Raw genomic sequence first — 15,979 nt, 5'->3', positions numbered from 1 at the left:
ATAGCTAAAGTTAAAAGACTGACACCACCAAGTGTTGAGGAGAATGTGGAGCAGCTGGCACTCATACATTGCTGGTGGGAAGGTAAAATGGTGCAGCCACTTTGGGAAACAATTTGATGGCTTCTTATAAAGTTAAACATACACTTATCATCCCCATAACCACCCTTATCACTCCAGTGCCCTAATAGCCCTTCTTCAGAGCCCTCTGCTGCCACTGACCTGCCCCTTCACCCCATGTGACCCAGCATGGTGGACCCTGGACACTCTCTCTATTCTTATTTCAGCTAACACTTTCCTCCACCGTGATCCATTCCTGGGGGAAAAGAGGCTGTTCTCAGGTCAAAACACCCCTTTTATTTTGCAGATGGAGAACATGAAGATTAGTAAGAAGTGACTTGCTAAACATCTTCAGAGTCAGAGGCTGGGCAGGGGCTTGGGCACAGATCCCTGTGACTCTAGATACTGTATCCACTGCACTGCACTGGGCCTCCCAACTGCTGAAGATCCTGCAGAGCTGATCAGCACTCAGTTTGTAGTGCTGGTGCCACCAGGCTGCTCTGGCTCAGAGGTGTCAAGGAGGACCAGCTCCCAGAGCTCTAGCTTAGGCTTCATTGTCATTTCTCTCCCTTGACACCAGTTTTTTTTTTTTTTTTTTGAGATGGAGTCTGGCTCTGTCGCCCAGGCTGGAGTGCAGTGGCCGGATCTCAGCTCACTGCAAGCTCCGCCTCCTGGGCTTTCGCCATTCTCCTGCTTCAGCCTCCCGAGCAGCTGGGACTACAGGTGTCCGCCACCTCACCCAGCTAGTTTTTTGTATTTTTTAGTAGAGACGGGGTTTCACCGTGTTAGCCAGGATGGTCTCGATCTCCTGACCTCATGATCCACCCGTCTCGGCCTCCCAAAGTGCTGGGATTACAGGCTTGAGCCACCGCGCCCGGCCGACACCAGTTTTTATTTTTATTTTTTTATTTTTTTATTTTTTGAGACGGAGTCTCGCTCTGTCGCCCAGGCTGGAGTGCAGTGGCCGGATCTCAGCTCACTGCAAGCTCCGCCTCCCGGGTTTACGCCATTCTCCTGCCTCAGCCTCCCGAGTAGCTGGGACTACAGGCGCCCACCACCTCGCCCTGGCTAGTCTTTTGTATAGAGACGGGGTTTCACCGTGTTAGCCACGATGGTCTCGATCTCCTGACCTCGTGATCCGCCCGTCTCGGCCTCCCAAAGTGCTGGGATTACAGGCTTGAGCCACCGCGCCCGGCCTACCAGTTTTTAAAAGTACAATTTTATTGAGATATAATTCACAAACCATGATACTCTAAAGGATATAATTCAGTAGTTTTTTTTTTTTATTATATCCACAGAGTTGCATGGCAATATAATTCCAGAATATTTTCATCACCCCTAAAAAGAAACCCCATACTCAGCAGTCACTCTTCGTTCCCCTATTCCTCCACTCAGCCCTAGGCAACTACTAATCTACTGTCTCCATGGATTTGCCTTTTCCAGACATTTCTCATAAGCAGAATCGTAATATGTGCTCTTTTGTATCTGACTTCTTTCACTTAATGTTCTCAAGGTTCATCCATGTTGTAGCATGTGCCAGTGCTTCATGCCTTTGTATGGTCAAATAGTATTTCATTGTATGGATATACAATTTGTCCATTCATCAGTTGATGGACATTGGGGTTGTTTCCACTTTTTCATTATTATGAATAGTGCTGCTATGAACATTCAGATACAAGGTTTTGTGTGGACATTCTCCACCTTCCTGTCAACACTTGCTATTATCTGTGTTCTTATTTTAGCCACCCTCATGGGTATGAGGTTGGCCTAGCTGTCATCTGCATGTATAGCCTCTTGTTCTTACCTCCAGGCACTCTCCTTGGCCCCATCTTCCCCACTGTGGCTAAGAGGGAACTTCCTTTTTTACTTTTGAGACAGATCTCACTCTGTCACCCAGGCTGGAGCTCAGTGGCATGATCACAGCTTACTTCGGCCTCAACCTCCTGGCCTTAGGTGATCCTCCCATAGCCTCCTGAGTAGATGGGACTACAGGCATGTGCCACCATGCCCAGCTAATTTTTTTTTTTTTTTTTTTTTTTTTTGAGACGGAGTCTCGCTCTGTCACCCAGGCTGGAGTGCAGTGGCTGGATCTCAGCTCACTGCAAGCTCCGCCTCCCAGGTTTATGCCATTCTCCTGCCTCAGCCTCCTGAGTAGCTGGGACTACAGGCGCCTGCCACCTTGCCTGGCTAGTTTTTTGTATTTTTTAGTAGAGATGGGGTTTCACCGGGTTAGCCAGGATGGTCTCGATCTCCTGACCTCGTGATCCGCCCGTCTCGGCCTCCCAAAGTGCTGGGATTACAGGCTTGAGAATTTTTTGTATTTTTTATAGGGATAGGGTTGTGCCGTGTTGCCCAGGCTGGTCTGGAACTCCTAGACTCAAGCAATCCATACACCTTGCCCTCCCTGAGTGCTAGGATTACAAGCATGAGCCATAGTACCCAGCCTGAGAGAGAACTTTCAAACACACAGTCTGACAGACATCCTTCCACAGTTCGCACAGTGATTTTTAGCCTAGCGTGTGAGGCACGGCTCAGTTTGGCTCTTCCCAGCTTTTTCTCTCATTTTCTACCTCATCACACCCCACACCCCAGCATGCACTTTCAGACTATGTGATTTTATACATGCTGTTGTCCTGCTGGAATGCCCTTCCCTCTATACCTCTGCCTAGACACCTTTCAAGGCTGAGTTCAGATGTCACCTTCTCTGTGAAGCCTCCCCCGACTTCCCATAGAGGGGACATTTTTGCCTAAAAGAAGTTTTCAGACTGGGCATGGTGGCTCGCCTGTAATCCCAGCACTTTCAGAGGCTAAGTTGGGCAGATCACAAGGTCAGGAGTTTGAGATCAACCTGGCCAATATGGTGAAACCCTGTCTCTACTAAAAATACAAAAATGAGCCGGGTGTGGTGGTGGGTGCCTGTAGTCCCAGCTGCTCAGGAGGCTGAGGCAGGAGAATCACTTGAACCCGGGAGGCAGAGGCTGCAGTGAGCCGAGATCGTGCCATTGCACTCTAGCCTGGGTGACAGAGTGAGACTCTGTCTCAGAAAAAAAAGAAAAAAAGAAGTTCTCAGTTTTGTGGAAGAAGACAATGTAAACCACTGATCATATAATGAAATATGGTTAATGTGATACTCAATACACAGCTGAATGAACCATTCTGGGGGCTAAAGGGAGAGGGATTTCCTCTATTGCTGGGTTACTGGAATAAATATTTGCTGAATGTATGAATCACTGAACAAATGAATGAACAAATGAATAAAAAGCTAGTTCTAAGACCGGGCGCAGTGGTTCATACCTGTAATCCCAGAACTTTGGGATGCCGAGGCAGGTGGATCACTTGAGGTCAGGAGATTTGAGACCAGCCTGGCCAACATGGCGAAACCCTGTCTCTACTAAAAATACAAAAAATTAGGCCAGGCGCGGTGGCTCAAGCCTGTAATCCCAGCACTTTGGGAGGCCGAGACGGGCGGATCACGAGGTCAGGAGATCGGGACCATCCTGGCTAACCCGGTGAAACCCCATCTCTACTAAAAAATACAAAAAACTAGCTGGGCGAGGTGGCGGGCGCCTGTAGTCCCAGCTACTCGTGAGGCTGAGGCAGGAGAATGGCATAAACCCGGGAGGCGGAGCTTGCAGTGAGCTGAGATCCGGCCACTGCACTCCAGCCTGGGCGACAGAGCGAGACTCCAGTCTCAAAAAAAAAAAAAAAAAATACAAAAAATTAGCTGGGTGTGGTGACAGGCACCTATAATCCCAGGTACTCGGGAGGCTGAGGCATGAGAATCTCTTGAAACTGGGAGGCAGAGGTTGCAGTGAGCCCAGTGAGCCGAGATCACACCACTGCACTCCAGCCTGGGCAACAGAACGAGAGTCTGTCTTAAAAAAAAAAAAAAAAAAAAAAAGCTAGCTTTAAACAACAAACTGGTTGAAGGGAATGAAGGAGGCTTAGCTATAGCCATGAGGTCCTGGGCAGTGACACAGGGGGCACTGTGGCTGAACACAGAAGGCCAGGAAATTTCTCGGGAGTGTGGCAGCGAGAGAAGAGAGGAAAAGGCTAGTTGGTCTTGTTCACTAGGCAATTATAGGGCAGTGACTGTGAGGCTAAGACAGGTTCCTCAGCAATACCCTCCTATAAGCAGGGTAGGCTCAGGCAGCTCCTACAGGGGGAGTCATGAGCTTCTCAGGTTGGGTTCTCCTTCCCAGGGACTGTTGAGGACAGACAGTCAAAAACTACCAGAGAGACAAATACAGGATTCCACTTACATGAGGTCCCTAGAGTAGTCAGATTCATAAAGACAGCAAGTAAAATGCCAGGGGCTGGGGGAGGGGACTGGGGAATTGTTTAATGGGTACAGAGTTTCAGTTTGGGAAGATTAAAACATCTAGAGATGGATGATGGTGAAAGTTGCACAACAGTGTGAATGCACTTAATGCCACTGACCTGTATACTTAAAATGATTAAAATATTAAATTTTATGTTATATATAATTTACTACAATTAAAACAAGGCCAGGTGCAGTGACTCACACCTGTAATCCTAGCACTTTGGGAGGTCAAGGCCAGAGGATTGCTTGAGCCCAGGAGGTCAAGACCACCCTGGGCAACATAGTGAGATATCATCTCTACAAAAGTATTTTATTTTATTTTTTATTTATTTTTTTTTTTTGAGATTGAGTCTTGCTGTGTCACCCAGGCTGGAGTGCACTGGCATGATCTTGGCTCACTGCAACCTCCACCTCCCGGGTTCAAGTGATGCTCAAAGCAGATGTTCATTGGGCATTTCGGATTTTGGACTTTCGTATTAGGAATGCTCAACTGCTAATGGGTCATTTTGGCATTAGATGTAGTTGTGTTTCCTATGATCTGTGAGTGCCTAAATGGCTGGGATCATGTCATGTAATGTTAATTTCTGTGTTTTTATCCATTCAACAAACATTTCCAAATGCCAATTTTGTGCCAAGCTCTGTGCTGGGTATTAGGAAATCATTCCCCCCGACCTCCTGTTCTGAATGTTAAACAGGAACGTCAGCCCTTTTAGAACCATTAGGGAGAAAGCATTTCCCTAACTGGCCCTCCTCACCCAAGGAAGGTTTTATCTAACAGGCAAGACACTAGCTTAAGATCTGCCGTGCCATCAGGGCAGGATTAAGGTATTAAAGGTTATGCTCCCATGAATTTAAACTCTTAAGATCCTGGCCAGCTGGCTAAGTGTCCATAATGTAAATGCAGTTTTTCCCACCTGTGGACCCTGGTCTGGCAAGAAGGAGGGTGGTTTAAAAAGCTCATTTTGGACAGGTATGATTAAGCAAGTATAATAAAATGTTATTAGCAGAATCTAGGTGATGGGTGTATGAGTGTTCACTATAAAATTCTCTCATTGCTGTATGTTTGAAAAACTGCAGAAAAAAAAAAAGCCCATTCTGTTCGAGTCCCAGCCAATATTCTACTATGATGTTTACCAGCAATAAAGCTGATGTTTTGGTTCTCATCTGATTCCTGACTTCTAAATTAGCTTTAAACCCACAAGGGGAAGGACACACAAAGATTAACCAGACTCAGACTCTGCCCTTGAGTATATCACAGCCTGGGCGGGGAGTGGAGGAGTGATATGAAAATGGAAACTTGAAACAGAGAGCTAAGTGCTATAATAGGATAGATGTTTGATCCCTAAAGAGCACAGAGCCTTGTGCATGGATGTGCCACAGGACAAGACTCAGTAACCACTGACTTAGCATAGGGCCTACTCCTGGGACATCTTCCTGGAGCCACCAGTACCCTTCACAGGCCATGACATTGGGTCAGTGCTCGGGATATGACTACATAAACACTAATCTGCAAGTGTCCCGTAAGTCATAAAACACAAACCCCTTGGAGGTAGACATGCTTTTGCTTGCCCTGGATCCCCTCCTTCTGGCAGCAGTTTTCCCGTGGGGAGCCATGCCTCTCTTAGGTTCAGTCCACCTGGGCTATGGAGAGCTGACCACATGCCCTGGCCTCCAGGAGAGGGCACTGACCCAAGCCAGGCCAATCAGGGCATCCCATGCCCCTACCATGGTGACTGGCATATTACCCACGCCAGCCTAATGAGACTCAATTCTGGGAACTATGAGGAAAGAGAAATCTTTTTTCCCTGGAGGATATAAGCTAGGAGTTACTGCTGGTCATCCTACTATCTCATAAAAATAAAGCTGACAGTGAGGAATGCAAAGCCAATAGATGGAAAGAGTCTGATGACCTTGTCTGAGCTTCTGGGATCCAGCTGTGCCTGAAGCCAATATTGATCCCAGGACCTCTCAGTTCTAAGTCAAATTGAGTTTTGTTTCTTTCACTGTAGCTTTAAAAGTCTCACCCAGGCAGGGCGTGGTGGCTTATGCCTATAATCCTAGCAACTTTGGAGGCCGAGTTAAGAGGATCACTTGAGGCCAGGAGTTCGAGACCAGTCTGGCAATATAGCAAGACCCCATCTGTGTTTAAAAAATAAAAATAGGCCGGGTGGGCCGGGCACGGTGGCTCACGCCTGTAATCCCAGCACTTTGGGAGGCCGAGGCAGGCAGATGACGAGGTCAGGAGATCGAGACCATCCTGGCTAACATGGTGAAACCCTGTCTCTACTAAAAATACAAAAAAAAAAAATAGCTGGGCGTGGTGGCAGGTGCCTGTAGTCTCAGCTACTCTGGAGGCTGAGGCAGGAGAATGGCCTGAACCCGGGAGGCGGAGCTTGCAGTGAGCCGAGATCGCGCCACTGCACTCCAGCCTGGGTGACAGAGCAAGACTCCGTCTCAAAAAAAAAAAAAAAAAAAAATAGGCCAGGTGTGGTGACTCATTCCTGTAATCCCAGCACTTTGGGAGGCTGAGGCGGGTGGATCACTGAGGTCAGGAGTTCAAGGCCAGCCTGACCAATATGAGGAAAGCCCATCTCTACTAAAAATACAAAAATCAGCTGCGTGTGGTGGCATGCATCTGTAATCCCAGCTACTCGGGAGGCTGAGACAGAAGAATCACTTGAACCTGGGAGGCAGAGGTTGCAGTGAGCCGAGATTGCACCATTCCACTCCAGCCTGGGCAACGAGAGTGAAACTCTGTCTCAAAAATAAATAAATAGGCTGGGTGCAGTGGCTCACGCCTGTAATCCCAGCACTTTGGGAGGCTGAGGCAGGCAGATCACGAGGTCAGGAGATCGAGACCATCCTGGCTAACACAGTGAAACCCTGTCTCAACTAAAAATACAAAAAATTAGCCGGGCATGGTGGCGGGCGCCTGTAGTCCCAGCTACTCAGGAGGCTGAGGCAGGAGAATGGCGTGAACCCGGGAGGTGGAGCTTGTAGTGAGCCGAGATCACGCCACTTGACACCAGCCTGGGCAACAGAGCTAGACTCTGTCTAAAAAAAATTAATTAATTAATTAAAAATAGTAAAAATTTTTTTTTTTTTTAAAGTCTTACTCAACCCACCCTCCAAGCCCTGGTAGGAATATCAGGCTCTTGACAGGCAGCCACCCCTTCCTGCTGTTGTCCTGGGAGAAGCAAGCCCCACTCAGCAAGAGCCTTACCTGCACCAGGAGGTTCTGCAGCCCAATGACCAGGGACCAGACTTGTGATGTTCGCAGTGGAGCTAGGATAGTGTCCTCGGCGGCTGGCAGTGGCTGGGCCCCTGAGGGCACCAGGGCTACCAGGGCAGAGGAAAAGCTTTGTCGCAGGGCTGTCCGCAGGAAGCATAAGATGGCAGCTGGAAACAAGAGATTCCTTAGACCCAGTTCCTGTCTCCTTCCCACCTCCCACCCAGCTCTGTCACAGGATGGGAGACAATGAAGATGAAACAATTATGGAGTGACCACAGGCTGGTCAGGGTACTGGTCCTATGTGAAAATCGAGGAGAAAAGCTTTTCTTCTGCTAGAGACTTGTGGATCAATACCTGAGAGCAATGCAGTCTTTTTCTTTGGAAAGCTGAGAGCCTTCAATACTTGGTCCATTTCCACAGAGAGTGTCTGGTGAACCTGGCAGGGCACAGGGTAAAGGGCTAACCCCCATGTTCTGGAAGCCTGGGCAGAAAATAACCTGCCTGAAAATTTCTTCTATCACCTCCCCCCACATATCCACTGTATCAAAAGGGGACAAGAGGAGACCACACAGAGTCCTCCACGCTGCACCAGCCCTAGCTTCAGGAGCATTAGGAGGAGAATCAAGTCTATACCTGCAGAACTCTTTTTTTTCCAAATCTCCGCCATCCTCACTGGCCTCCTCCACCAGACAGCCTTCCCTGGCCTCATCTGTGGTTCAGTCTCTGGCTCTGTTCACTATACACCTAACTCTAAAAAAATCTGGAGTCGGGCCAAATCAAAATCCTGGCTCTCAGGTCAGGTATAGCAGCTTACACCTGTAATCCCAGCACTTTGGGTGGTTGAGGTGAGAGGACTGCTTGAGCCCAGGAGTTAAAGACCAGCCTGGACAACATGGCAAAAACCCATCTCTATAAGAAAATACAAAAACATTAGCTGGGCATGGTAGCATGTGCCTGTAGTCCTTGCTATTCAGGAGGCTGAGGTGAGAGAATCACTTGAGCCGGGAGGCCAAGGCTGCAGTGAGCTGGGATACTGCTACTGCACTCCAGCCTGGGTGAAGATTCCATTTCTTTAAAAAAATAATAATAATAATCCTGGCTTTGCTACCTGTCAGTTGTATGGCCTTGGGCAAGTTACTGCACCTCTCTTAGCATGTCTTACTTTCTTCATCTATGAAATTAAGATAGGCCGGGCACAGTGGCTCACGCCTGTAATCCCAGCACTTCGGGATGCCAAGGTGGGCAGATCACCTGAGGTCAGGAGTTCAAGACCAGCCTGACCAACTTGGAGAAATCCCATCTCTACTAAAAATACAAAATTAGCTGGGTGTGGTGGCGGATGCCTGTAATCCCAGCTACTCGGGAGGCTAAGGCAGGAGAATCGCTTGAACCCAGGAGGCTAAGGTTGTGGTGAGCCAAGATTGCACCACTGCACTCCAGCCTGGGCAACAAGGGCAAAACTTTGTCTCAAAAAATAAAATAACAGGGAACTCTGTGTGTGTGTGTGTGTGTGTGTGTGTGTGTGTGTGTGTGTGTGTGTGTCGGGGGGTTGGGGGGAGCGTTATATGGGAACTCTGTACTACCTGCACCATTTTTCTATAAATCTAAAACTGTCCTAAAAATGAAGTCTATTAATTATAAACAAAACAGACAAAAAAAAGGTATGGTGATGTGAAGGAGCATAGCTGACTGGGAGAAGCACAAATGCCTGACCAGAGGACAGGGAAGGTGGGTGGGAATGGCAGAAAGTAAGGCTGCAGAGGGCCAGGCCTAGAGGAGGACAAAAAGGCTGCTTTAGGAGCTTGGGCAGAAGGGATGTGAGGACAGACTGTGGCTGCAATGATAGGACATGCAGAGGAGGGAAGAGACGGGTGGCCAGGAAATTGTAACTAGGTCACATTAGTGGGGAGGACAAATGATCAGGCCTGAGTTAGGGCACTGGAGGTAGCTGGGAGCAGGTAATTGCCTAGGTGTGAGCTGAGGGTCAGGGCAGAGCCAAGGACAAAATGCAAATTTTCTCCTAGGCAGGTGACTGCAGACAGCTGGATGAGCCCAGCAGCCTCACACAGAAAATTAGGAAAGGTTTCTGTCCTAAACCAACCACAGGTAACAACTTGCAGGATTTGCCAGAGCATAGATTTACCACAGCTTGTTGCCCCTCTAGAGGCCAAAGTTTAAAACTGATGTCACTTCTGTGTGCCCATCACTAGATTGGCACAGTATTGGGCACGGTGTGAGGATACCACAGAGGCTAGCAGATGGTTTCCATGAGAAGCAGCCCACAGAGGAGCTCATGCAGGTCACTGTGATGACAAGGCCCTACAAGAGGGAGGGGCTGAGGGGAAAGAGGTGCTCTGTGGATATGTCCACTGCTCTTCTCTTCCCTGCATCACTTTCTTGAACAGTAATAATGACAGTTAACCATGTGCGGCATTCCACAGCTTGCCATGCTACACTTCAAGGTTGCAGGCTGGCTTCTGCCTCCCTGTCTGGTCTGTTCTGCTCCATTCATTCCCCACATTCTCGTCACACAGAGCACCTCACCACTCCCTAAACATACAGAGCATGTCCTGAATTTGTGCAGCTTCATGCCTTTGCTCATATTGTTCTCTCTACCTGGAACGCCTTTCCCCACTATCTTTGCTGAGTACAATCTTATCTTTCAAGGCTTTACTTAAAGACTACAAGTTCCCTAAGGGTAGGACACATGTTATATTCATTTTTTATTCCTCTGTGCCAAGAATAGAGCCTGGAGTGTAGGTAAACCTTGTGTTAAGTGGATTAATATAAACCAACCTCACAACAACCCTGAGATGTTTTCCCCATTTTGTAGGTAAGGAAACTGAGCTCAGAAAGGGTAAATACCTTGCCAAGGTCACAGCTAATAAGCCCCAGAGCTGGGACCAGAACTCAGGATCTTCAACACTCCTTTGAGTGCCACCCCATGCCTCAAAGCCACAGGAGTTAGAGACTAACCTGCAAACTATCCTTGTGCTGCTGGGCAGAGAAGGAGGCCGTGAGCAGCCAGGCAGAGCAGAGGAGCGCAGTCCTGGGAGAATCTGCCTTTGCCAAGGTGAGGGCCAGCATCTTCTCCAGAAGCTCCATCAGGCCTGTGCTGCTCAGGAGCACTGCAGCAGCTGCAGGGGGTGGGCAGGGCAGGGTCCACCAGAGTTACAGAGGAGTTTCAGCTAAGTGCCACCATGGTGCTTAGCACCTGATGGGGGCTTCACAAACAGAGGATCATCCTCAGGCTCTAAGGGTCCCAGCTTCATAACAGAAGCTCAGGTTATTAGGGCCAAAAAGGACCTTATGACTACCAGCCACACACACAGAACCCTATTCATTTTTTTAAGATGAAAAAGTTGAGGTAGAGAGGACCACAGACTGCCCAGCACTCTTCACTATCCCAGCCCAGGCCCCTGCACCTCTTTTCTGACTGCTGGGTGTGGTCTGATGAAGGCTCCAATACAGGAAGTTGAAGGAGGGCTGCAGGATGTCCACGTCAGTGGGGCTGCACTTCCCACACAGCTTGCTTACTGCAAGAGATGAGAGTCCCCAGGCGGCCTGTCACACAACACTCACACTTGTCACAGGTGGTAGCCTGTGACTGGCTATTTCAGACGTCAGTCTTGGGGAGCAAGCACAAACTAAGTATCCCTGATATTACAACCAATGGAAAGAAACACAGTGACAAACCTTAAGGCACATTCACACCTTCCATCTAGACAAACATCAGGCAAGCATCCTACAGCTGCACATTAGCCAGAAAGACTTCAGGAATTCAAAGGGATCCTTTGAACATTGTCACCACCTTCCCAAGGGAACTTTAACCGTCGAATGAAGTGCAGTTCCCTGCACTTGCCACATCCCCTCTCTCACATCACTTCATTTGGCTAACACCTCTAGTCCTCGTCAGCAATCAAGACTCAGCTCAGGCCTGCGCAGTGGCTTACGCCTGTAATCTCAACACTTTGGGTGGCGGAGGCAGGTGGATTGCTTGAGCCCAGGAGTTCGAGACCAACCTGGGCAACGTGGTGAGACCTCGTCTCTCCACAAAAAAATACAAAAAATTAGCTGGGCATGGTGGCACACACTGGTAGTCCCAGCTGCTCAGGAGGTTGAGGTGGAAGGATCACCTGAGCCCAAGAGGTTGAGGCTGCAGGGAGCAGTTATCATGCTATTACACTTCAACCTGGGTGACAGAGTGAGACCCTGTCTCAAAAAAAAAAAAAAAGATTCAGCTCAAAGTTAATCTCCCCCTTGAAGCCTTCCTTAACCTCTCAAGGCAGGATTAGATGCTGCTTCTGCATTCTCCCAGGACTCATCAGTGCAACATTATACTGTAGACATCTATAGAACATATCCCTTTACTGTTGGGAACTCCTACTTCCCATCTCCCTATCCCCATCCTAATATGAAACCTACCTACAACTCCATTCACTTTTTGGCAGCTACATCACACCCTGACTTCTATGGTCACCCAGACAAGCAGGTCTCGGCTCCCTCCCACAACAGTATCTCCACCCCGAACCACAGTCCTCTACTCTCTGCTCTCATATAGAAGTGCTCAAGGATTATACGTAAATGTCCTATTACATTTCATGTGTGGGTTTCAGCCTGTTACTCCCTGTCAGAGGCTCTTTTGAAGGCTGAGTTTATCACACGCAGATCTCCCTCCTAGCTTAGTGTCAGCCGTGATCTCACAGACAGGCTGGCGATGACTGGCACCAGGCTGAGGCCATCTGCAATGTGTCCCCAGTGGCCTTTTTTTGAATCTGACACTGATCTTCTCATGAGGTGGACTGGGCTCCGGGCAGGGAAGGTGCCGCATCTTCACCTGTGGCTAGAGGACCTGGGGCAGTCCACAGACACTGAAGACACATCATTTTTCCTATTCATTTCAACCTTCCCTCAGCAAATCTTCCTGCAGGTGCTGCCTATGAAGTGACGACAGCATCATGAGTTGAGAAACCAAGGAGGTTTGGGGTGTAAGAAAGAAGCCTGGAGAACTGTGAACTGGATCATCAGATCTGAGTCAATTGTAGGATGAGGTGGAGAGTTGACTTTGTGCCAGGAAAAAAGGAATCTGCATGGATAGCATCTGTTGAAGGCCTACTGTGTGTCAAGCACTATGTGACATTCTCTAACTAACTAGGTAAGTATTCCTTATCTTAACCCTAGGTTAGGAAAGTACTACTACTTTACCTATGAGGAACCTAAGGCTCACAGAGACTAGATGATTGCTGGTGACTAAGCTGAGATTCAAACCCAGGCCTTCCTGACTCTAGAGCTTGTGCCTGTCACACACTGATTTGTTTGTTTTAGAGACAAGGTCTCACTCCATTGCCCAGGCTGGGTGCAGTGGTGAGATCATAGCTCACTGCAGCCTTGACGTCCTGGGCTTAAGCAATCCTCCCGCCTCGGCCTTTCCAAGTAGCTCGGACTATATATAGGTCTGCATCACCACGCACAGCTAATTTTTGGTATTTTATTTGTAGAGACAGGGTTTCACCGTGTTACCAAGGCTGGTCTTGAACTCCTGAGCGTAAACACACGCTGCTTAAGCCTCCCAAAGTGCTAGGATTATAGGCGTGAGCCACCAGGCCTGGCCGTTTGTAGAGGCAGGATCTTGCTATGTTGCCCAGGCTGGTCTTGAACTCCTGGCTTCAAACAATTCCTCCTGCCTCAAACACCCGAAGTGCTGGGATTACAAGCATGAGCACCGCCCCCCACCTGGCCTCATAATGCTGATTTTTTGCAGAGGTGGGGTGTCTCCCAAACATTCCCAGAGAACAAGCAGAGAAAGCCCTGAGAGGTCCTTTAGCAAGAAAACCCTAGGGATAGACTGACCTACTAGCTTCTTCCAAAGGGATGAAAGAGTAGAAGAAAGAAGAACACCAGCCTACTTAGTGAGCACCCACTGCACATCCAGCCCTGGACCCTCAGGCGCTATCCCAAGCAGCCAGGGCACCTTGGTGAAGGAGCTTCATGGCCATGCTGTCCAGTTCTTGCTCTGACACATTCCTGAGCTGCATCAGGGAGAGGAGGTTCAGCAGCAATGGTAGGTTCCCCGAGGCTGTGAAGAACAAGGAGGGCTAGGCAGGAAGCCTGATGCTCAGATCACCTGAAGGTCAGACACCCTCCCCTGCTTTAATGGCCCTTAATAACAGGTTCAAAGTTTTCTGTTTCCTAAGGGGTGAGGTGTTTTGCTGGGATTTACTCCTATTTCGTTCTTCATTCGGAACAGATGTGACTGATAAACTAAGTGCCAGACATAGGTTGGTACCAGGAATTCATTATTTCATTTAATCCCACTAAAAAAAAATGTGAAGCATGAATTGTTATTCCTATTTCGCATTTACAAAATTGAGGCTGAGAGAGGCTGAGTGACTTCTCCAAGGTCCCACAGCCAGAAAGTGGCAGGACGCTATGGTCTGAATGTTTGTGTTCCTCCAAAATTCATGCTGAAATCTTAACCCCCAATGTGATAGTATTAGGAAGTGAGGTCTTTGGTAGATGACTGAATCATGAGAGCAAAATCTTCATGAATGGGATGAGTGGCCTTTTGAAAGAAACTCCCTCCCTCACCCCTTCTGCCATGTGAGGACACAGTAAGAAGACAAGCCATCATGCTGGCACATGCCTATAACCCCAGCTACTCAGGAGTCTGAGGTTGGGGGATTGTTTGAGCCTAGGAGGTCAAGGCTGTGGGGGGCAGGGGAGGAGAAGGAGGAAGAAAGGAGGAGGAGAAGGGAGGAGGAGGAGGGAGAGGAGAAGGAAAGGAAGGAGGAAAAGAGGAAGAAGAACAAGAGGAGAAGAAGAAAAGAAGAGAAGAAGAAGAAGAAAGAAGAAAAAGGAGGAAGAAGGAAGGAAGGAAGGAAGGAAGGAAGGAAGGAAGGAAGGAAGGAAGGAAGGAAGGAAGGAAGGAAGAAGGAAGGCAGGAAGGCAGGCAGGCAGCAGCCAGGCAGCCATTTATGAACCAGGAAGTGGGTCTTCACCAGACACTGAATCTTTCAGCACCTTGATTTTGGATTTCCCAGCCCCCAAAACTAGGAGAAATAAATTTCTGTTGTTTATAAGTTACCGTCTATGGCTCAAATAGACCCAAATCTGAATCCAATGCCCATGGCCTTCCCACTATGTTTCCACTAAATCTTAAGGTTCTTAACCAGTATTATCAGTTAAACATGGCTTGTCCTTCCCTGAAAAGAAATAACTCATCTCCTCTTGATACCCTTAAATCTGCTTCCAAACCCTCAGTCCTCTGTCAGGCAGCCACAGGTTGCCTCTCGCTTTGCTTAGAAATATAATTTTAGGGCCAGGCGCGGTGGCTCAAGCCTGTAATCCCAGCATTTTGGGAGGCCGAGACAGGTGGATCACGAGGTCAGGAGATCGAGACCATCCTGGCCTACACGGTGAAACCCCCTCTCTATTAAAAAATACAAAAAACTAGCCGGGCAAGATGGCGGGCGCCTGTAGTCCCAGCTACTTGGGAGGCTGAGGCAGGAGAATGGCGTAAACCCAGGAGGTGGAGCTTGCAGTGAGCCGAGATCGCGCCACTGTACTTCAGCCTGGGCGACAGAGCGAGACTCCGTCTCAAAAAAAAAAAAAAGAAAGAAATATAATTTTAGGCCGAGTGTGGTAGCTCACACCTGTAATCCCAGCACTTTGGGAGGCTGAGGCAGGCGGATCACTTGAGGTCAGGAGTTCAAGGGCAGCCTGGCCAATATAGTGAAACCCCACCTCTACTAAAAATACAAAAAATTAGCCAGGCCCAGTGGTGCATGCCTGTAATCCCAGCTACGAGGGAGGCTGAGGCAGAAGAATCACTTGAACCCGGGAGGTGAAGGTTGCAGTGAGCCGAGATCATGCCACTGCACTCCAACCTGAACAACAGAGTGAGACCCTGTCTCAAAAAGAAAAAAATTATTTTAAAAATTCAGCTTCTCTAAAAATAGAAAAAAATTGAGCCGGGCGCAGTCACTCACCCCTGTAATCCAAGCACTTTGGGAGGCTGAGGTGGGCAGATCACTTGAGCTCAGGGGTTTGAGACCACCCTGGGCAACATGGTGAAACCCCGTCTGTCCTGAAAATATAAAAAAATAATTAGCTAGGTGTGGTGGCACACGCCTGTAAGTCCCAGCTACTTGGGAGGCTGAGGCACAAGAATTGCTTGAACCCGGGAAGTGGCGGTTGCAGTGAGCAGAGATCTTGCCATTGCACTCCAGTGTGGGTGACAGAGTGAGACTCTGTCTCTAAAATAATAATAAAATAAAATATATAAAATATAAAATAAATAAATACAATAAAATAAACCAATCCCAATTTTCAGTGTCTCCATACTGTACCAAACATCAAGCTTCCTT

The 15,979-nt window shown here is 48.4% G+C and overlaps 1 protein-coding gene across 1 annotated transcript in view; it reads right to left on the bottom strand.

Annotated features, from left to right (window-relative positions):
• Positions 1–15,979, bottom strand: part of MEI1 (meiotic double-stranded break formation protein 1) — a 105,103-nt gene that overhangs the window by 6,015 nt on the left and 83,109 nt on the right. Inside the window, exons 22-26 of the mRNA XM_010374967.2 lie at positions 13,585–13,689; positions 11,039–11,149; positions 10,590–10,750; positions 7,968–8,049; positions 7,605–7,780 (exon numbers count right to left, since the gene is read on the bottom strand). Coding sequence (XP_010373269.2) covers positions 7,605–7,780; positions 7,968–8,049; positions 10,590–10,750; positions 11,039–11,149; positions 13,585–13,689 — 635 coding nt within the window. The remainder of the gene's footprint in view (positions 1–7,604; positions 7,781–7,967; positions 8,050–10,589; positions 10,751–11,038; positions 11,150–13,584; positions 13,690–15,979) is intronic.

The sequence above is a fragment of the Rhinopithecus roxellana genome, chromosome 13 (genome assembly GCF_007565055.1).
Source record: "Rhinopithecus roxellana isolate Shanxi Qingling chromosome 13, ASM756505v1, whole genome shotgun sequence".
In the NCBI taxonomy this organism is placed as follows: Eukaryota; Metazoa; Chordata; class Mammalia; order Primates; family Cercopithecidae; genus Rhinopithecus; species Rhinopithecus roxellana.
Note: the sequence above shows the minus strand (reverse complement) of the source record. Positions and strands in the feature narration are given on the sequence as shown.